This window comes from Sminthopsis crassicaudata, chromosome 4 (genome assembly GCF_048593235.1).
Source record: "Sminthopsis crassicaudata isolate SCR6 chromosome 4, ASM4859323v1, whole genome shotgun sequence".
In the NCBI taxonomy this organism is placed as follows: domain Eukaryota; kingdom Metazoa; phylum Chordata; class Mammalia; order Dasyuromorphia; family Dasyuridae; genus Sminthopsis; species Sminthopsis crassicaudata.
In genome coordinates, this window is record NC_133620.1 from 103,433,243 (window position 1) to 103,455,996 (window position 22,754).

The following is a 22,754-nucleotide window of genomic DNA, read 5'->3' on the forward strand; positions in this document are numbered from 1 at the left end:
AATTTCTGAGAGGTGGAACAAGGCCACATGGCCAGGTAACGCATAGATGTTGGTTAAACTGAAAAGTATTAGGGTCATGCACAGTTCCAGAAAAGCACCATAATGTATCAATAAGGTACAACCAGAAGTGCAAATAATATCCAGTGAGGGATAGATATAATTGCACAGACAAGAAGCTCAAGTAAGCATCCATTATATACTATTATCCAGTGGAACCAAACTGTTAGAACCAAAAGCCATTAGTGACTGGGCAGATATAGAGTTGTGGCCACAAACAAGTTCACTGGATAGAGCCCTTCTTAACAAATGTAAGTTTGTCCGTGTTATCTTCACGGTTCCTCTAAGTCTTTCTGCTGCAATTTATGAAGGCAGAAAACTGAGTCTTGTCCCCTCCACTAGAGACATTTTAAATACCCAAAGGAGTCTTTCAGCAGGTAGGCAGCCCGTCAAACCTTCGCCGGAGAACTTTCAAGTGGCAGGATTCATCCTTTCTAGGCTTAAGTAGGGGCAGCCTGCCCTGGAGCAGGACAGAGGAGAAGGGAGATGAATGCTGCCTCATTCCAGCCTCTTTTCTTCTGTGAATTTAAAATATACTTTATTAAAGTTCAGCAATACTTGTTTATTTTCTTTGGAAGGATTATGAAGATGGGGCTTAGGGAAGTTTCCTTACCTGGGAGTTCCCTTTGCCAGTGAAATAACAGGTCCAGTATTTATCCCCTCTATGGGATGAATCACTGGTTATAGGAGAGGGGAGTGATATGTTTGGAAATAAGGGTGATGTAAAAACAAAAGATGGTGATAAAAAAAAGATTTTTAAAAATATATATGGAGGAATAAGGAGCTTGAGAATAAAAATTTATTTTGGTAAAGAATTACATTTCATCCTCTCAGAAATGTCACTTTTAAAAGTCACATAAATTACCAGCTCAGAGATTTAGATTTCCAAGAAAGGTAGAATTTGACACTAGAATTATCACTTCTTCTTGCCAGCTTTAGGGGCCTTTTCCAAACCGTGGATATATTTTCGAGGGATGTCATATTCTTCTACAATGTAAAAAAGGCAGACAAATTTCTCAGCCTAGCAACATCCAAGGCTCTCTGCCACTCATCCCCTCTCCCCTCCCCCAGTTCAGCATCTCAATGCTCAATAATTCCTTACCCAGACCCATCTCTGATCCTGCTCAGCTAAGCTTTCAGAAACCCAGCTCTGCAGAGTATTCCTTGTTTCAGGTACTAAGACTCAACATGTTCTTTTTTGTGCCATACTCTCACTCTCTCTCTGGGAAGCTAGTGACGGCTCCCTTGTCTACAACAAGCCCTCAATACTTTAGGACTCAATTTGTACTATAGCAAACGGTCCTGGAGGATAACACTTTCCAAGCTTTTTTTTTTTTTTTAAAGTCATTTTCATGTCTGTTCAGCCACTCCAAATAGAATGTAAACTCCCTGAGGGTATCTTTTATTTCCTCCCCCCTCTTCTCTCATAGCCTCTGAAACTGGGGTTTATTCAAAATAGGTACTTAGCCCTAGATGACTGATTAACACTGCCTCACACTCTCAGACAATTTAAAACTTAGCTAAGGGAAAGATGCTCACCAAGCAAGAGCCGACTCAGATGATTGATCTGATTCCCTTGGATTTGGACCTGAATGGCATCTTTACTCCCAGGGACAGGGGTGATGGTAGCACTGGCCTGACACCGTTGCTGGAGAATGGAAGCCACAGAATACGGGTCAAGACCAAAAACCTCCAGGTTCTGGATTAAGGTCACCTGTAGATGAAAAAGTCAGGACCAGATGAGAACAGAAAGCAGAACATACACATGTGTGTACCCTCACACAGATTCACTCTCTCTTTCTCCTGAATTGACTGCTCCACCCTCCTTCCTATGTTGGGGAGGAGGTTTTGTCTACCTTACAACTGTCTCCAAAACAAGAAAACCCTAACCAGAAGCCACCCAATCCACAGCACCCCTCCCCCCCAGCCACACACATTTTCATTGTTTTCTTGCTTTATAAATAAGGGTGTGCCCCTCATCAGAAAGAGTTGAGCAAAAGCATTTTAAAAGATCCACTATGGTTACAAAAATAGAATGTCTCATACATAATGAGAAAAGATGGAAAAGTATTTCTGCATTCAGGAGATGTTCAACACACACACACATACCCCCTAATAAGATAGTTTAGCCAAAACTTCAGGGTTACGAACGGGCCAGTGTGTCAATTAACAAAGGCCTAAGAGAGTGTGAAAAAAATACAAGTTGGAGGTTACAATCTGCCAACATGGTTCCAAGTATGGTTTTTTTTGGTTCATATTTATTTTTAATTTAACTTTTCAAAGCCAAGTATCTAATCTGTTTGCAGGGTATAAGCTCATGGAGAATGGTGGTGGTCTATGTTTCCTTCGGTATAGCACCTGAACCCATCATATAAGCATAAATAGCAGGCAATGACCTTAAGGGCTATGATCCCTGAACAGAGAAACTGAAACTACCTTGATGAGCCTAATGATTGGTTTATAAGAAGAGAGTATGCTGAGCCGTTTTTAGTTATTTAAGGAAAACCTTCCTGAGAATGAGATTTTTAACTAGAGAGGAAATCTCAGATCACAAAGAAGGCATCCTCTCTTTGACAGCCCAGACACCAATTGTTCTACACTGTCTAATTCAGTATGATTCTTGCCTGTGTCTTCCCCAAAATGCTCTATAAAGAATACTAAGATAGGGACAAAATGATTACTATCTTCAAAGATCTGAAGGACTGTCATATGGTAGAGGGACTAGACTTGTTCTGCCTATCCCTAAAATTGAAGTTGGGAGAGAGACACATTTAGAATTTGTATAATAATTAAAATAGATGCATTTTGAATAGATTGAATAGACAGAATGAACTGAATAGATGAAGGTGGGAACAGGCAACCTGGGTAGGTAATCATCAGTGGTGGTATTCACACAAAAGTTGGATGACTGCCAGTTAGGAATATTATAGAAAAGATTCCTTCTCAGGTAAATGGAGAACTATATGGACCCACCAAGTTGGAGACTCCATTGAGTTTTTTTTTCTTTTTTACCTTTTTATTGTATGTTCTGTGCACTAAGGTGATTACAATTGGACAGACTTTTCCTTTCTTCACAATAGGCTCTTGGCCATAAAAGGTCACTTCATAGGCAGGGTTCAATTTCTCCAGGCACCTGAAATAGAGGGGTCAATAAAAAGGGGAGTTCTACAACCAGGGAGCCCCACAGACACTTCCAAGCCATTCTATTCCCTCCAGTGTCTAAGTCAGGGTACCAACCCCTGCTGGGTATAGAAAGAAAAAAATGGAGAAGTTCTACTTTCTGTTACAAGAGTGAGCAGTAATGGACAGGAATCCTTGATCTCTTCTCAGTGTTCTAGTGCCCTGGAAATATCCTGTGGACAATGAGAAGGAACCTGCCTTCAAATAGTTTAGGAAAGCATCTTCTCCTCAGTTCTATTTCCTCTGTGTCTTTCTGCCTCAGTAGAATCCTGTCTTTTAATCCATTAATCATTATTTATGTTAGTCTTTCCCTGGTTCTTCCTTCCTTAAGGGTGTTTCAAACTAGAAATGCCCTGAAGATGAAGACAGCTCAATGTGGCATTGCAGGGGGGAGGATGGGGTGCAAGAAACAGAAACTGATTTCTTCAAGGTCACCAATAACCTTATCACCAAACTCTTTTGTCCATCATCAATCTCACTATCATATTTGGATCTCCTGTTTCTTTCTGGCTGTCCCCCTATTGTGGTTTATCCTTCGTTCTCTAAGAGGCCCATGACATCAGAGGAGCATGCCATGACATACAAGTGTGTCGACTTTAAGTGAGGGAAGGCTGTGCAAGGTCAGTTGCTTCACTTTCTCTTCCAGAGCCATCTGGATCCAGTGGCCAGATACAGATCAGGGCAACTGGAGATGGCCCCAGATGCAATAAGAGACCTTGGCCTTTCTTCCTACAGTTTCTACGAATCCCTCTCAAGCTCCTTATCTGTGAAGAATCTCAACCTTCTCATTGTCAACCACAGTCACTTCTGAGATCTCAACTATCATCTCTAGAAAGTTAGCTCCCAAATATTTCTATTTTTGATGTATTTTCTAAGCTCCACTTCCCTTTCTCCAGCTGTTGATGTAACACTTCTACCTGCAGGGGCCACAGAACCTTAAATTCAACCTTATATAGGGCTTACTGTGTTTTTCCTAAGCCGATTTCCCTATATATGTGTGTGGGCTCACAGTCTACCACTATTGCTTCTATCCCTATAGTGTTTGTTTCAGTTGTTACTAACTGTCACCATTATGGACGACTATACAACTTAGCACCCATTAGATTATTTCAATGGCTTCCTAGCAGATCTCCCTGTCTCTACTCTACTTCCCATCTATCTTTTGTGACAATGCCAGAATCACTTCTGGGTCTCATAATGTCATGCTTTTCTTTTCTTTCTTTCTTCTTCTTTTTTTTTTTAATATCTAATGTTTTTATTATCCCCACTTATATGTTAAAAAAAACTTTTTACATGTTTTTAAAACTTTGAGTTCCAGATTCTCTCTCTTCTTTCCCATCTCCACCCCCTTTAAGAGGCACATGTGAAGTTATACAAAACATGTTCATAAGTTATGTGAAAGAAAACTTAGATCTCTCCAAAAAGCCTCAAGAAAACAAATAGTAAAAATTAAAAAAAAAAGTATGCTTCAATCTGCCTTAAGACACAATCAATTCTTTTTCTGAGTATGGGCAACATTTTTTTTTTTTAAATCATAAGTACTTTAAAGTAGTCCTGGATTATTGTATTGCTGAGAATAGCAAAGTCATTCACAGCTGATCATCCCACAGCATTGCTATTACTTTGTACACAATACATCTCACTTTGCTTGAGTTCATGAAGGACTTTTCAGGTTTTTCTGAGAGCAGCCTGTTCAACACTTCCCAAAGAACAATAATATTCCATCACAACCACATACCACAATTTATTCAGCCATTTCCCAATTGATGGGCATTTCCTCAATTTCCAATTCTTTACTCTGAGAACTACTATAACTTTTCTTTTAAAAAAATTTCTTTTGGGATTCATACCTAGTAGTAATGTTGTTAAATCAAAGGATATGCATGATTTTATAGTCCCTTGGGCATAGTTCATATCTTTTGATCATTTATCAACTGAGCAATGGATCTTATTTATTTATTTTTTAATATATAAATTTGCATGTCACGGTTTCTTTATGCCCAATTATATGATGTCTAAAAACTCCTGGGCTGGGAAGTCAAGGCCCTACACATTGAAATGCCACCCTCCCCCCTCCAGTTTTCTCTCACAGACTCCCTTCTACACACTACACTCTGTATCTTGCCCCCCAAACCTGTCCTGTGGGGCTCATAACTTCATGCCTTTGTTCCCATTGTTCCTATGCCTAGAATTTCCTTGCCTCCAGTTCTTCAATGGAATTTCTATACATTTTGGAAAGTCCAATTTATTATACTACATTAGGTTTTGCTATTTATCATCTATCTAATTTTGGGCAAGTCACTCTTTTGATTTCAATTTATTCTTATGGAAAATAAAGTTGGACTTAATGAACTCTTAAGTCCCATGCAGTTCTATATTTGATCCTTCAAATCATGCATTTATTAATGTGTTTGAAACAGACCTTTTTGTAATGGCAAGGAACTGGAAATTGAATGGATGCCCATCAATTAGGGAATGGCTGAATAAATTATGACATGAATATAATGGAATATGATTGTTCTATAAGAAATGATGAGCAGGCTGATTTCAGAAAAGCCTGGAAAGATGAGGAGAACCAAGAGAGCACTGTATACACATTAACAATAAAATTATTTGATAATCAACTGTGATGGACTTGGATCTTCTCAACAATGTGGTAATTCAAGACAATTCCAATAGACTTGGAATGAAAAATGTCATCCACATCCAAAGAGAGAACTATGGAGATTGAATAGGTATTGAAATATAGTATTTTTACCTTTTTTTGCTTGTTGGTTGTTTTCTTTCTTGTGGTTTTTTTTCCCCCCTTTGAGCTGTTTTTTTCTTGTACAATATGACAAATATGGAAATACATTTAAAAGGATTGCACATATTTAACCTATATTAGATTACTTGTCATCTTGGGGAGTGGAGAGGTAAGGGAGGGAAAAAAATTTGGAACACAAAGTTTTACAAAAATGAATGTTGAAAACTATCTTTACAAGTATGTGGAAAACTAAAATACTATTGAAAAAAATTTTAAATCATGAGTTTAATATATAACACCATGTACACTTCTCTTATATCTTACCCCTTTATACCAAGCTATAAACTGCATGGGACCGTATCTTCTGTAAAGTTTTTCTTTCCCTCAGCAGTTAAGACAATGCTCTGCATACCATAATAAATCCATAATAAATGATCCCTTTAAAAAAATATAATGCGGACAGCACCATGATAGTGGAGTAAAGGCAGGGACTCAGTGAATTCCCCTTATGCCTTAAAATGAACTATTGAGTAGCAGATCCAACAAGAGGAAGGGGTAAAATAATTTTTCAGCCCAGACAACTTAAGGGGTTAGCTTGAAAGGTGTTGTATTACTGGAGTGAGACAGGAATGTAGCCCAGTACAAGCTGTAACCTGTCAGCAGCTCTTGAAAGCACCTGAATCTGCAGTAGCTGCTTCCAGAGCTCTCAGCCCACAGACAGTAAGGTAACTGGACAACTGGCCAGAAGAAGAATACAGGTGTCCCTTTTCTGGCACTGGGTATAAGACTGTTACCCATACTCAATTCTGGGTAATAGTCCCAGAGCAAGGTGAAGCATTAGCATACTTAGAATGTATGGCTATAGGAGAATGGGGACCCTGATAATAGTTCCAGGGCAGTAAAGAAAGCTTGAGGTTACTCACAAAACTAAGTACAGACCAGAGAGCAGTGACCACACCTCTCCTTAGATCATACAATTTAGAGGAGCTGAAAACTTATGGATCCTCAGAATTAGCTCTCAAAACAGCTACACAAAAAACATGAAACTTGGGCAGTGGCTTTACTCTGGGAGCAGAGTCCAACTTTAATATAACAAGTTATGACAGGGAAAATCAAGACACAAACCCAGAAGAAGAGAACAAAGTCAAAGCAGCTACATGAAAAGCCTAAAAGAAAAATATGGATTGACCTCAGGCTCTCCCCCAAATTTCTTGAAGTGTTAAAAAAGAATTTTAAAAATCAAATAAAAGAACTAGGAGAAACATTGAGAAAAGAAATGAGTGATGCAAGAAAATCATGAAAAATAGAGTCAGCAATTTAGTAAAAGAGGAATTAAAAAAAAAAGATACTTTAAAAACAGAATAGTCCAAAAGATAAAACAGGCACAAAAATCCACTGAATAGAACTTGTTAAAAAACAGAGGTCAAATGGAAAAAAGATGCCAAAAATATTACTGAAGAGAAGAACTCCTTAAAAGGACAACTGGCCACTGGAAAGGAGGTACAATTAGATGATTCAAGGGAGGGAAAGAAAGGGCACAGAGAGAAGTTAAGGAAAATTAGTGAAAGAGGGACTGAATATAGCACCTACTATGAGCAGACATTGTGCAAAAAACTTTTTTAAACAAATATTATCTCATTTGATCCTCACATCCACCCTATGAGGTACATACTATTATTATCCCCATTTTTTGTTGACATTATGTGAACTTCTATTACCTTTCAATGAGTTTATCCCATGGAAGCATCAATATTGTGTATTGTTCATCTTTTTCCAAGATACAGTCACACAAGATGGGATCGAGCTTCACAAGACTAAAAGGAAGGGGAAAAATGATATTTAGATGTGTCCTTTCTTGCCTAAGGGACATCTCCTAAAACTGTCACAGTTGATTGAGAATAAGATCATTTATCAAGCAATATCAAGCAAGGAGGTAAGAAACCATGTCAGAATCCTTGGAAGTAGAACGTAGATCATGTTTGAGTTGAAAGATCAGAGCATTGAGAGTTCTAGGCTTGGCTCTGCCACCAATTAGTTGGGTGGCCGTGATGAATGAGTTACTCCTACTCGGTGCCTTACATTTTCTCCCAACAACAACCTGTCGAGGCAGGTAGGACAAACTTCATGTCACTTCTCTGGGGTCAGCCTTCCTGACTCTCAATTGCAAGACTCTCAGAAGGATACATGGACATACAAGTGGTCATCTGATCTCTCTCTAAAGACTACCCTTGCTTGAGTTGGGCCATTGCAATTTTAGCATTCTCTAACTCATCTATGAACACACACACACACACACACACACACACACACACACACACACACACAGCAGTCTGGTTTTTAGGGCAAAAAACTGCCACATGCTTTTTACTTACTTTTTGTTGTTTGCATCAACCAAGTTGTTTTTCTTTGCATAGTCAATAATGATCTCACGGACTTCATTGCCTGAGAGGGTACTCCCCTTCCTGAGAGAAAAAGGGTTTACAAGAAGGTGGAATCAATTGTAATAAGAGCCACATAAAACCAAACCAAAGTCTTCTTTTTGATAGGGTTCTCTTCCCATCTCTATTCCTCTATTTCCTTCCTGATGAGGTTGAAAGGGAACATGCTAATTGACTATGGTTTGAAAAGGAAAGACCCTACTCTTTCATTTTCCCCATTTCCATTAGACTCAGTGAAACTTGCTGGGAGAGAGAGGTTGAGAGCTAGACTTGGATAACAGAAAGCCAAGGGAAGGGATGGATGTGCTGGGCACAACAGAGACCTGAGGTGACCTGAGAGGCAATTTGGGTTAGACTAGACAAGAGAGAACATCAAGCAGACAGAAGTGGTTTGCAGATGTTCTATGCAACTCACTTGTGGCCAGACGCCTGGAAGAGAGAAGTCATATTGGCTGGGATACAATAAAGGGATTTGATATCCGGTGCGCGATAAGGCTTTTCCTTGGTGTCCTGTTGGACACTCTGGGCAGCTGGGGAGGACTCAGGCACAACGAAAGATGTAATGCTGAAAGCCATCAGGAGGAAATGGTAAGAAAAAGTCGACTACACTGGTGTATACATATTCCCATCCCAGGCAGACTGAGCCCTTCCTGAGACCCATGGGCCTTCAACTCTCACCGGGGGTGTTTCCAGTTCACAGCCACAATGCTCTCTACTCCTTTGCTCAACTCCTTCACTGTCACAATCTGTTCCTTCACCATGTGTTGCAGAAATTTGGAGAGCTGAGGGAGAGAAGGTTAGTGGCCATGGGGCAAACCCAAGACCCACATTCATTCATTCAACAAACCTCTATTGAGGACTTACTATATGCAAAGTAATGTGCTAAGCTGGGGAGGAGGGGAGTGGAACCAAGATGTTTGAGACACAGTCCCTCCCCTTTTCAAACTGGGAACTGAGGGGCTCCTATGTAGAAGTGGCATATATGTGTTTGTGACTAGGATGACATAGGGGAGGAGGAGACTCTGCACAAGTTGAACCTTACAGAACCCACAAAAGATGTAAAGGAAAGTGAGATAGGCATCTATCCTTCCCTGCCAGGCCCAGAAAGGTATCATTTCCTCATGCCTAGGAAAAAGAGTTTCAAGGGCTGGCCTGGTCCGGCTGGGCCACTGGATCACTACTCCCTAGACACCTAATTCTGCTTATCCCCCTCCCACGGACAGTAGGGCCAAGAGCCTCACTTGCCTTTTTATAGCTTGACTTCTTTATGTCCAACTGTTGGCCTTCAGGGCTAGAGACAGCAGAAATGCATGTTAAGAAGAGAAAGCAATAGTGATGGAGGCTTGAGCACGGAGTAATGATGCTGAGTGTAGGGACTTTTCTTCCCTGTTCTCCAACCCATTCTTAGGAAAGGTGGGAAAGGAGACAAAGTGAAATAGTTTCAAAGAGTTTCTGAGAACTTGAGGATGCTCTCAAAGCTTCCCAGTCCTGGGGCCCTTGTTACTTAGGCTTTTGCTATGGATTGTTACTAGATCAAAAAACCGACCCTCGTCACTATCCCTAATCCAGAGGAATTCTGGTTCAAATCTCTTAAGTCTTCAACATATACCCCCAAGCCCTGGCATTTAAATGAGACCTTGAGGAGACCTACAAGTAATAAAAGCAGATACACAAGAACTCAGTAAAAGTCAAGACTCCTAAGGGGGTTTGGCCTCAAAATTAAGTCACTTGTCAGATTTTTATAAAGGGCCCACTGCCGAGTTAGAGACTTTGGGACACTTATTTGACTTCTTTCTTCCTGAGCAGCCCATCAAGGCTCTCTGGAGGGCATCACTTTTAGCTGTGAAAGTAAAAGAAAAAGCCCTTAAAATAGGAGCTCCTGAAGAAAAGGTTAATGATGGCTGTATTTCAATTCAACAAATACATTAAGTCCCTACTAAGTGCAAAGCCCCATGGGAGATTTAAAAGATAGCATAAGTCTTCCTTCAAAGTCTAGTGAGAGCAGATTCTGCATAGGATTTTCTCCTCTGTCAATCTGGGGAAATACTCCCTACCTGAAAGCAAAAGTAGTTTTAGTAGTTGTGATATCTTCACTATTCACATATGAAATTAACTCAGGGAAAATTTCAGCCTGAGTTTTCTATATAATTTCTTCATTTGCTCTGACAAGGAAAAGTAACTTGTTAGGTCTTGGAATCCAGTTAACTGTCTGGGTCAATGGGCCACCATTTTCCTAACATTTGGTATGGATATAACATAATATATATATAATATATAACAACATGGGTATACCTTTTCCTAACATTTCCCCACCTTCTTTCTCCAATCAGAGAAGAGATGCCAGATAAGCAATAGTAACAACCCAACCCTTTGGTCTTCCATCCCAGCCTGATCCTCTCCATACCAGCAGGAAAACATGTGGCTACCCAGGAAAGTGCTGGTGAGTAAAGGGAGGTCAGCCTTTGTGACTCGGCACTTCAGCGCATGGAAGAAACATCTCAACAGCAGCTCATCCATTTGCTCTGGGAGAAAAAGACAAAAACATATGGTGTCTGTCACCAAGGGTTCTATTAGAGAAAACCAGGGGGCGGACAAAAGGCTTCTCCCTAAGGCCCGTGAGGGGAATCCAGACACTAAAGTGTCCATAGCTCTTTGGGAAATGATCCCTTTTGAAAGAAAAGTAAATGAATTAAAGACTTCATAATGACTCTAAACAACAATCTCTCCAAACTCTGAGGACAATATTTCAGCTTTGGCCTCCACTGACCTAAATGGGTGGGCAGGAGACCAGGGAAAGATGGATGAAGCTGGAAAAAGCATCCAGAACATGACAGGAGTCAGAACTATGGAGAATGAACTTATTCCCACCTCAAAACAAGGACCATTCTCTCCCTATATGTATAAAAAGCAGACCAAAGAAGAGCAGTGACAGAAATGGAAGAGAATAAATCCCAGACTCACTTCTCCTTGGGCAGGAAGTACCTTGCAAAGTCTTGGTATCCGTTGGGTCCTGGTCTATCTCTGTTTCCCCCAGCTCCTCCGCAGCATCTGATGAGGACGTTGGGCAAGCCACTCTGCTCTCTTCGTCTTCTTGCAGGGTGAGGTATTCCAGGTTGTCCTGAAGAATAGAATCTACCTGAACTGGCCCCTCCTCTTTGGGGTTCCCCTCACACTTGGAAGGATCCTGGTCCAGTGGGGCAATGGAGGGTGGAGATGATTTGTCCCCAAATTGCCTGGAAGAAGGTCACATGAGAAGTTCAGAGCAGAGTTTTGGTACTGACTAGAGAGAACAAGAGGACAATTCAGGGAATACCAGGAGCTAAGAGGGAAGGGAAACAGATGGTGTAAATCAGACAGGAAAGCAGAGGGATTTTTCTTTCCTCCCAACTCTATCCTTAATTCTTAGCTACAAAGCATCTATATCTTAAATCTGTCTTCTCTAAAATGAGAAAAGAATAATTCTTGCCTTGTCTCTAACCCAAATGGATGATAATAACATGCACAGGTTTCTTATGGATGAAAATGGTTAAACCCAAAGCAGTCAAAGAAAAGCCAAAATTCAAAGTAGAAATAAAAACTCAAAAAATAGTATTAAAGATATATCTCAACATAACAAATAAGATTGTCAATATTCAGTACAATTATCCATAAAGTATCCATATCTTTTAAAAATGTATTGATTTTTGTTTGTTTGCTTTCACATTTGCCCAGATTTGCCCTTGGAATGCCCTTTGCCTTCCCCCCAACCTCAGATACCTATCACTTGTAACTAAGATTTTTTTTTTTTTTTTTAAAGAAAAAGGAAATAAAAATTCAGGAAAACAGATCAACACATGGAGAAAATCTGACACCATGTGCAGTGTTCCACATCCATGAGCTATGTTTTTTTCTAAATTATTCAATATGGACCATGAAGCATCAGGTATGGGGGGGAAAAGCCATGGAATCAGTCCTACCTCTGTCATACCTTAGCTGTGAGACTTTGTCACTCACATTTTTGGGCTTCAGTTTTCTCCTCTGTGAAATAAGGGAGCTAAATGAAGTTAACACTAAGAGCCTATTAACGCTCTGGAATTCTCCATGTAGTATTAGGATTTACGGCCAAAGTGCCAATGAAAGCTTGTCCCTGAAGGTTTCAGAACACTCTGAATACAGGCAATCCATAAGAAAAGGCAGCATCTTTTTTGCTAAGGAATTTTCCTTTTATCATATAGTCAAAAGTTGAGGTTACTTTGTATGTTTTCATAACTAACTGTGATCATGCCATGACAAGCCTGAAGGTTCGTGTGTAAATCACAAAACATCAGCTATCAAAAGTAAGAGACGAAAGCCAATGTCAGGTCACTGGGAGAATTGGCTGATACAGCAGTCTTAGGAAAACTGCTTACATTTTCACAGCACAAAGATTTGGGAATGTTCATGAGAACAGACCAAAATGTCCACAAATAATTCCAAGGTAAGTCTAGGGGTGGAAAAGAAATCTGCCCATTCTCATCATTGCCCTCAAGATTAGGAAGCCAAAGCTGAGCAGAGGTGGTGGCCATGGGAGCCCCAGCCAAGAAGTCTAAAACGTATGCTGGGATCATGCTGTATGTGATGAGCACCACAAACATAGTTGCAAACAGATCAAAAGAGAACAGTCTGGGGCAGCTAAGTGGCACAGTGGGTAGAGCATCAGCCCTGAAGTCAGGAGGACCTGAGTTCAAATGTGGCCTAAGACACTTAACACTTCCTAGCTGGGTGACCTTTGGGCAAATCTTAACCCCAATTGTCTCAGCCAAAAGAGAGAACAGTCAGTGATAGATGATCTAAAAGAATATCTACTCTGAAGCCACACCATAATGGCTGCTACAGATTATACTGACATTGCTTGGTACAGTCTTTAGCTTTCTCTATTCCAGCCCTTCAGTAAGGAACTAGAGAGATATTATACTTACCACAAGTGGTCAAGGTAAGTATGGAGCACTGTAAAACCTCTCCCCTTCAGTCCAGAGGCCAGCATCTCAGCTGTAGACATAATGGCTACTCCAATTGCAACAGGAGCCCTAAGGAAAGATAAAACAGTATCAGAAGAAGATTGATCCTTTCAAGGACGGAAAACATTAAATCACACCACCTTCTCCCCAACATGGCAACAGATATATTTCTACATTTAGTACAATCTAGTACTACATTTATTTATTTATTTTTCCCTGAGGCTGGGGTTAAGTGACTTGCCCAGGATCACACAGTTAGAAGTATTAAGTGTCTGAGACCAGATTTGAACTCCGGTCCTCCTGACTCAGGGCTGGTGCTCTATCCACTGCACCACCTCGCTGCTCCTAGTACTACATTTAGAATAAAACTAAAATTTTCAATTATCTTCAGGTAATTCTTTTTCGTAAGAATTTTTGTTTCCAATAGTATTTTACCCTCTATGATTAAATGACATCTCTGTTGATATTATTATCTAAATATAGCCCTAGTCTGACCTCATATACTTAGCAGCTCTGTAAGCACAGACTAGTCACTGAAACCTGTTTGCCACAGGTTCCTCAGTTATAAAGCAAGGGTAATAAAACTACTCCCAGGGTTGTGAGAATTAAATGAGATAATATTTGTAAATTGATTATCACAGTGCCTGGCATATAGTAAGTACTACATAAATGTTAACTATTTTATCATCACCATCATTTTACATAACAAGGGCTAAAAAGCAAGAATACTGGCATTTCCCTTTTAAACAAAACAAAAAAATTATTTTTCACACACAAACTTTTTATCAATCCTCTGAACTTGTCTCAAAGATTTTGCTACTTATTTTCAAGGTAAAGGAGGAATTAGGATAAAAAAAAAAACACCTGTCATGCAAGAGTTAAATGGAAAAGCTCTAAAGCTTTTCCATTTCTTTATATTGGACATATAGGATATTTTGTATATATACATATATATATATGTATATATTAGGATATTATAGGAGAGCCTAGCTATTGTGAAAGGCTGTAAATTCCTAAACTATCTGATACAAGCATGTCTATTCAATTACATCTTGCAAAATTCAAATATAAAAATGGACAGTTTGCCATGATGAATTATTGTGTTTCCCTTTTCTTTTCTCTCTGCTTCCTTGCATTAGCACAAGTAATTAAGAGTTGATGACAGTGACCTTATGAATGGCCACTAGCTGAGTGGGCAAGGAGGGGAAATGGAAAAGAGAATAGTGAAGAAAGAAGTTAAAGGGCTATATAAATCCTATGAAGATATAGTTCCAACTATGTACAAAATCCAGCGCAAAACATCCAGCTGCTTAAGTTCTAAGAAACAGTGATCCTCATCAGATTCAGAACCCAATTGAGTTACAACTTGATACAATGTAATTTTATTAACAAATTTTCAAAAAGCTAAATTGACCTTGTCACCCTTATTTTCCTAATCATCTTCACCTTGACAGTAATATGAGGGAAAATATGAATAAAACCACCATTCTTTTCTATTCACCCAAAATCAACTCTGGGCAAACAGAAAAGTAAATATTTCCAAGGCTACTCTAAGTAAAGTACTTGATTTTAGAAGGCTCCAATGTCAGCAGGTTAGGTGAGAACCTAATAATAAGACCTGAAATTTTTCCTTAAACTCTTTTTTTCCTCTTCTCTCCCTTCCTCCACTACATACATATACTCATATTCTTTCTGTGTATGTGTGTGTGTGTGTGTGTGTGTGTGTGTGTGTGTGTGTGCGTGTCTTTCTCTCAACATATCCTAGCTGAGAGACACATTATAGGCACTTAAGTGACCAGCTCTCTCTGATCCCAGGGAGGATTATTAAACTTATTTAAACTATCTTCTCATTTCTGCACCTATTTCCCTCACAAGTTTTTATGTCCTTTCCTTCCCCCTCATAAAGCTGTTTCTTCCTCTGATTCTCCCTTCTTCTCTCTCTTTTTCCCCCAAAAGATGACACTGGTTAGTACTGTACCTGTTCCCAACCAAGGTGATGGCACAGAGGTCACCCTGCTGTACCTGAGGCAGACCGCCAGGTGGCACCGTGAGCCCAGGCAACATCAAATCTATAATACAAAAACAGAAAACATTTCTATCCAAAGTTTTCCACTTGACACGTTCTCATTACCTAAGTGAGAGAAAACAGAGATACTCCCTCCCAGACCCTGCCACACAGCTTGGGGAGGATAATATTTTTGTTTGAGGAAGGATATATTGAATCCTATTCCAAAAGGGAAGAATGAACCTGAGGTTATTGAAGCTAAGGAAAAGAGACATCATAAATATTACCAGTTTAATGCTATGTAAGATTTATGCTTTGGTTTTCAAACCAAGAGTAACAGTGACATTAAAAAGTGAAAAAAATTAAAAACAGCATTAGAATTCTCTTCTTGAGGGCACAAGTTGTCAGATGTATCATTACAAGGAATGAGATTGGCAAGAGGGGCAAAGCGCCAGGATGGATTGTGTTACTGCGCTGTGACCTGTTTTATAAAGACCAGATACATATCTGTGGGTTCTTTTCAATCATCCTAATGAACAAATCTAGACTGATGCACCTCATCTTAAACATCTTATTTTAGCTCAAATGAATAGATCGACACTTCCTTACCTGCTCCCCCAACCAGCTTCTCCAGCACAGGAGGCCATGTTGTGAAGGCCGGCAGAAGATTAGGGTAAGACCATAAGGTGTACACTGTCCAAAAAGAAGCCCACAGTAATGAAATCTTACATTTCCATGGAATTTTATGGGGTTCAAAACACTTATTACTCTAATGTAATTCTAACAAAAACTATTATCAGGTAAGCATGGCAAGCATTTTGCAAATGAAAAAACCAAGGTCCATTTTAGGTAATGGACTAGCTCAGGGTCACTCTTATTATCTATATTCTTTTATTTGACACTGATGGCTCTATGTTAATTTTTCCATAGGATATGCCCCATATGCTCATTGGACAGGCTCCTATGAAAGCCAGGATTATATGTTATACTTTGATGTACAGAACATAGGCAATAAACAATTATGACACTCTTACTATGTCCCAGACACTGGGCTAAGGATAGGGATTGCAAAGGGCAAAAATTGTCCCAGCTTTCCTCACTCTCCCTGCACATCCTATTATCCCAGTCAGTTGGGCTTCTAAGAGAGCTAACAAACCACAGTGTTAAGAATCACTTAGGAAAGGCCCTTGGCTCAGAGTCCAACTATCTTGCTAAGGGGCAGGTGCCATCTCATCTATCACAAATGTCCTTTTTGTATTTAATATCAATAGTTAATTATATTTCAATAACACTCTTTTTACCTCTTTCTCTTTTCTGGGATCCAGTATTTTAATTAGGCTCAACCCTTTTGAATCGTTTTTTCATGATATTCCTGTACATCATGTCAGAATGCTTAACAACAGTGGAAGTCATACAACCATGCCAACTGGATTTATTACAAATTCAAATAATTTAATTTCATCCAGGCCCTCAAGGTAATCTTTACATTCTTTGATTGCTTCTTTCCCCTGTTCTCTGTTCCAAACCTTATACTATCTCCTAGTCCTATTCAAGTATAGCACTTCCACACCCACCCTTAACAAATGAGCACACAGCTCTTTCCTACTTTAATGAAAACATTCAGACTGTTCTGAACTACCTCATCTCCCCAACCACACCTCAAGAGTTTACAATTTTATCCATCTTCATCTTTCACTCCAATCTCTGAGGAAGAAGAGGCTATATAATTACCCCAATAGGTTTCCTGAACTTCAAGGCTAAATTGGCAACAACTTGCTAGACATCTCCTAGATGTTTCATTAACATCTCACATCCAATATGTCCAAAGAGCTCTTTATCTACACCATTAAAGGAACCATTATCTTCCTAGTCACCCAGATAACGAGTGGGATCATCCTATTCCTTATTCCACATAATTAGGTGCCAAGTCTTATGGATTCCACCTTCACAACACCTCTCACATACCTGTTCCCTTCTCAATCCCCTAATAGCTCTACCCTAGCTCAAGTTCCCATGAGCTCTGACTTGGGATACTGCAACATCTTCCTAATTGGCTTTCATGCTGCCAATTTCTTCTGTTCAATCTATTTTCCACATAGCTGCTCAACCAACCTTCCTAAGGCACATGTCTGACCACATCATTAAAAACATCCCATTATTGTCAGCCTGACACTTGAGGCTTTCTAAAGTCTCATTCTAAATTACTAGCCTTATTCCACATTATTCCCTTCTATTCACTCCATATTCCAGTCAAATCAGATTTTTAATTATTTCCAAAATTTTACATTCCATTTCTCATATCTTTTCATTCATAAAAGTCCCCATGCCTATAATATACAACCTCCTGATATCTATCTTTCAGAACTGTTATCTTCCTTCAAGATTCCACCACCTCTGGGAACTGTTCTGATGCGCATAGTTGTTAGCACCCTCTCTCTCCTCAAATTATATTCCCTTATTTGTGTAAATATATCGCCTTCCTTTCCCAATAGAATGTAAGCTCCTTTGAGGGCTGAAACTGTTATGGTTTTATCTGTCTATAGCATAGTGCCTTGTACAGAGTTGGCATCTAATGAATATTAACTGAACAAAAAATAACTAAGGATAGATTCCTTCCCCACTTAAAAGAACATTATGACATACTTCACAAAATCCTACCATTCTCAGGATCCCAGCTTTTTGTCCAGTAATCTCATTAATAGCTTTTTCTCTTTCACTTTAGAACTTTCCTTCTGCTCTATTTCCTTCCATCTCCTTTCATACTATTCCTCTTCTCTCCTTTCCTATTCTTGATGTCCTCCTGGTCATGAGGATTCTCATTCTAGTACAAGGAAACCAGAAGTTTGGAAAAAAGATGGGCAACTGGCTATTTTTAAAATTTTCATTTGGTTTTGGAAGAAGAAGAATGAGGGAGAGAGAAATGGGAATGAGAAATAAGTGTCAGGGTGAACCCCTGGCTCATTTGCATACCTGTGGGATACAGAGTCCCCCTGAGCTCAAACAGAATGGGGTTGCTACCATTCGCATACACAGTGACAGCATCTCCTTTGTGAGCATAGAGCTTTACAGCGTTGAGCTCCTCCTTCCCAGGCACCAGCTCAGAGAGCTGCTCTGGTCCAAAGGCAGGGAAAGCAGCAGCCACATCAGTCCGAAGCTTCCTCCTTTAAAAAAACACACCATTATTAGAGGGATAAATGCAAAGCAGCCTCCCTCTGACAAAAAGAATATAGTTTGGAAATGTTTCATACCTTCAAAGATATTAAATGATATCTCATGGAAATGCTGCTTCTGTAGTAGCATTCCAAGGCTTACCAACACAACAAGCCTGGGAGGAAAGGAAGAAAAATGCTAGGGATTCTTACCCTCATTTTACAGACAAGGAACTGAAAGTTTAACATTAAAGTTATTTGTCTCAGGGCACTTATCAGTAAATGGCCATTTCAGAACTTGAACCCAGGTCTCCTGGCTCAAGATACAAATCTAATTCTATTTACCACATTGTCTCAGAGCATAATGCTTAGCTTCTTTGAGGATTCCTTGTTCTTTTTCCTATCTCTAAACTGTCCTCATACAGTTTCCTGGAGAACAGAAATGAGAAGGAATGATTTATCATTTTATTTTTGGTGAGGAAAATAGGCCTAATGAGTTACAAAAAGTCACAAGGTATACATCAAAGATACTGATAACAGTAATAGCTGGCATTTATATAATGTTTTAAAGTTTACAGACTTTACAAATATCTCATTTAATCCTTATAACAACTCTAAGATTCAGGTGTTAATATTATTTCCATTTTACAGATGAAAAAACTAATAGACAGAGATTAAATAACTCATTCAGATTCATATAGCAAATAAATGTCTGAGATTGAATTTCAACCCTGTTCTTCCCAATTTCAGTTCTAGTGCTCTATTTACTGTGCCATCTGACTTCCCAAACTAAAATGAAAAGATTACTCAGCCCAGGCCACATACCCCATGTACCTATTTCTCTTTGGTATTTGCCTTAAGAAGTGATTCAAGCCACCAGCATAAGACAATAGTATGATAGAGCAGGGGACAAGACAGTACTAATCCCAAAGTGATCCTTCATAAAACTGCTTTGGCAGTCACAGGTGCTTACTATAGCTTTTGCCACTACTTAACCCCACATGAACTTCATTCTCTACTTATCTACCCCTGCCCTTGGCTCCAAGGGCAGCTCATCTCCTCCTTAACTTACTTATTTCTGTTAAAAACATCACCATCTTTCCAGTAACCCAAGTTGGAAAGTGTCATCTTTTCTCTCTCACTGAATCAATTAGTTGTCCTGCCTTATTGATTCTCCTTCTCTTCTCTGTCCACTTCTCTCCAATCACAAGGCCATCATCCCCATCCAGGACCTCATCACTTAAATACTACAATAGTCTTCTAATTAGCCTCACTGCCTCTTTCTCCCCGTCTCCAATCCATCTCCAAAAACCTGCAAAAATGACATTCCCCCAAAACCCAAGTCTTCCCCTATTATCCCCCAACCAAGAAAATCCAGTGGCTCCATATTGTCTGTAGGGACAAATACAAATAAAAAGGGCCTTTAAAGCCCTTCTCAGCCTGGTGCTGGCATTCCTTTATAGGCTTTACCCATTACCTCCCCATCACACACACTCTACAGTGTAGCCAAAGTGGCCTTCTCGTCTCCTGGACTTTCACACAAATCTCAAACTTCCATCTCTGAACCTTTCTACAGGCTGTCACTCAAGCCTGGACTGTACTGCATTCTAACCTTCACATCTCAGAATTCCTACCTTTCTTCTGAGCCCAGCTCAAATAATAGCCCTTACATGAGTCTTTTGTGATTGCCTCCCCCAAAAGGCTGCTGTTTCCCCCCACCACTATTATACTGTAATCAATCAACCAACAATTCTCTTTAAACATTTATTGCTTACCGAGTGTTGTGCCAGACCCTAAAGATACAAATACAAAAATGAGCCACTTTCTGCCCTTTAGGAATATAAAAGTCTCCAGGGAAGATATACCTTGATCACAAATTAGAAATATGAGTTGTTTTAGGAGGAAGCTTCCAATAACTGGGGAAATCAGGAAAAGCCTTTTGAAGATGGCACTTAAGATGAGTCTTGAAAAGAGCTAGAGAGATTATAAGAGGCAGAGGTGAAAAAAGAAAATATTTGAAGAATGGGGAATTCAAAAGTATGGGCAGAGAGAAACCATAAGAAAACGAGTGAAAAGAAACATGAAAGAGACTAGTTCAGTTGGAATAGAGTGCATGAAGGGAAGATGAAAACAACTAAGAGACAGGCTGCTGCCAAACTGGGGAGGACTTTCAATGCCAAATTGGAGTTTTTATTTTAATCTGATGGCAATGGGAAATCTTTGAAGCTGCTTGAGTTGGAAAATGATCTGGTCAGCTCTATGTATGAGAATATCAATTTGGAAACTGGCTGTATTACCTGGTACCATCATAACCATCCCTGCTTTTGAAACACCTTATTCTCTTCCACACATACTTCTGACAAACTAACCTTCTGGCTATTTCTCATACTTGGCACTCTAACTCCCATGATTCCTACATCTATACTACCTGTAATGAAATCCCTCATCTCCCACTTTCAGAATCCAAGTTTCCTTCAAAGGCTAAGCTCAAGTACCACTTTCTCTATCATGAGGCCTTTTGTCATAGAAGTAGCTGCTAGTATCTTCCCTCAAAATCATATTGTTTCTATTTTGCATGTTCCTATATCCGTACATGTTACTCATCTCTACCTTGATACAATGTAAGTCCCTTGAAGACAGAGGCTGTTGTCAATTTTGGTTTTATACCACCAAGTGCTACATCTAGAAGCAGTAAGCATTTCAAAAATTGTTCATTCTTCATTTCAAAAAGGAAGAATAAAAGCACAAGTCAATTGACTGACCTGAAAAACCAAAAACTCCTGGAGACTAGAACCTGTCTTTGTAACCCTGGCACCTCTCACAATGCCTAGCAAAAAAAAGGTCCTTAATAAATAGCATTTCTGGAGTGCAGAATCTCCACCTTTTTCCTCCTAGTCCTGCTGCCAAGTGACTCTGGCCTTTCTCACCCCTCCCTCTAAATCCTTGCCTACAATTATCTTAACCCCAAACACCGAGCCAGCACCAATGGTGAGAAGAGTCATTTTCCCAAACTTATGCTAATAGAGTCATAGTCGTACTCAGAGGTCTGATTCAAGTGCACTTTTTAAGGGTTTCAGCCCTTTCCACCATCTTCCACCCTTACTCTCGGTCCCATAATCCCTCGCAGACATTTTGTGTTCTTCTTCAGTTTCTCCTTGGTTATATGCTGCAACCTGCTCATCCCCTCCATTTCCATTACTCCCCTGGGTGGGATTCTCCTCTTTCAGTGCATCACCCCTGCCTCTTCAGAGACACTCAAGCTCCAGGTGCGCTAGATAGCTCTGAACAAATGCATCTACTTTCGCTATAAAAGGAGGTAACTGGCCAGGATGATGGCTCAGGTCCCTCCCTGGTCTCATGGAATGTGACTGCCCTGCACCTTCCCGAAGAACCCCGGGGTACCACACATGCGCATCATCGGGTGGGGCAGCGGCTCCCAGCAAAGTTTCCTCCCGGCCCCTCTCACACCCTGCCGGACAAGGAGAGATCTAAAAAGCCCAGCGGCTGGAAACAAGCCCTGCCATAGTCTCTCCCAGTCCCAGAAGTCAAGTCCTCTGGGGCAAGCGTCCCCAAGTGCACCGAGCCCTTCTCGGGTTTTGGACCCCTGCGGGCCCCGGGGTCCAAGGCCCCTCCCTGGGCGGAAGCCCACAGCTCTCACCTGTCCGAGCCCTTGACTGCTGTGTTAGACTTAACCCGAAAGGCCTTAGCGAACATGACGGCGTGTGACGCCGCTGCTACCGCCGTCGCCGAAGAAAGAGAACAGGGGGCGGAGGCTGGGCCTGGCCTGGGCTGGGGGCTGCCCCGGCGCGCCTGCTAAGCAGGGAACCCCATCAGGGAGACTACCAGCACTGCTTCAGGCCCCGGGCTCTGGGGGCGGCCATGCCGGTCCTGTTCCTTAAAAAGCCCGGCCAGAAACCGAGGCTCGTCCCTCTCCCGCCCCCGGCGAGACTGACGAGCGGTCAGCGAGAGCCCCAAAAGTAGGACTCCGCCCCTTCCGCTAGAGGCTCCGCCCCCATGCACCACCCGGTATCTGCTCCTTCCAGATTCCTGTACTGCTGGAGACTGGTGTCTGCGGCTGTTCTCCGTGCAAATCCCCCAGCCTTCTTCTTGTAGAAACCATCTTCTCAGTCCATCAGGCTCACAACCCAAGTTACCCTACATCCCTCTCTCTCTCTCATCTGCCTTCATCCAAGATGTGGCCAA

The 22,754-nt window shown here is 40.6% G+C and overlaps 1 protein-coding gene across 1 annotated transcript; it reads right to left on the reverse strand.

The window, feature by feature from the left end:
- Positions 1-842: 842 nt before the first annotated feature.
- Positions 843-22,551, reverse strand: EIF2D (eukaryotic translation initiation factor 2D). The gene is made up of 15 exons (XM_074308999.1): positions 22,210-22,551; positions 18,373-18,563; positions 16,012-16,095; positions 15,376-15,466; positions 13,359-13,466; positions 11,404-11,654; positions 10,826-10,943; positions 9,667-9,712; positions 9,100-9,203; positions 8,837-8,986; positions 8,356-8,445; positions 7,702-7,797; positions 3,070-3,190; positions 1,597-1,771; positions 843-1,044 (listed from the first exon to the last, which is right to left on the reverse strand). The coding sequence occupies exons 1-15, from the start codon at positions 22,263-22,265 to the stop codon at positions 974-976; spliced, it is 1,752 nt and encodes a 583-aa protein (XP_074165100.1). The 5' UTR covers positions 22,266-22,551; the 3' UTR covers positions 843-973.
- Between the last annotated feature and the right edge of the window lie 203 nt (positions 22,552-22,754).

What these genes read in the sequence shown, in the direction of transcription:
- EIF2D (XM_074308999.1), bottom strand. Translation starts at nt 22,265, where the DNA reads ATGTTCGCTAAGGCCTTTCGGGTTAAGTCTAACACAGCAGTCAAGGGC. An exon ending in GCAGTCAAGGGCTCGGACAG is followed by an intron (nt 18,564 to 22,209) that starts GTGAGAGCTGTG and finishes GTTTTTTTAAAG; the next exon opens with GAGGAAGCTTCGGACTGATG. An exon ending in TGGGATAAACTCATTGAAAG is followed by an intron (nt 3,191 to 7,701) that starts GTAATAGAAGTT and finishes CCTCTATTTCAG; the next exon opens with GTGCCTGGAGAAATTGAACC.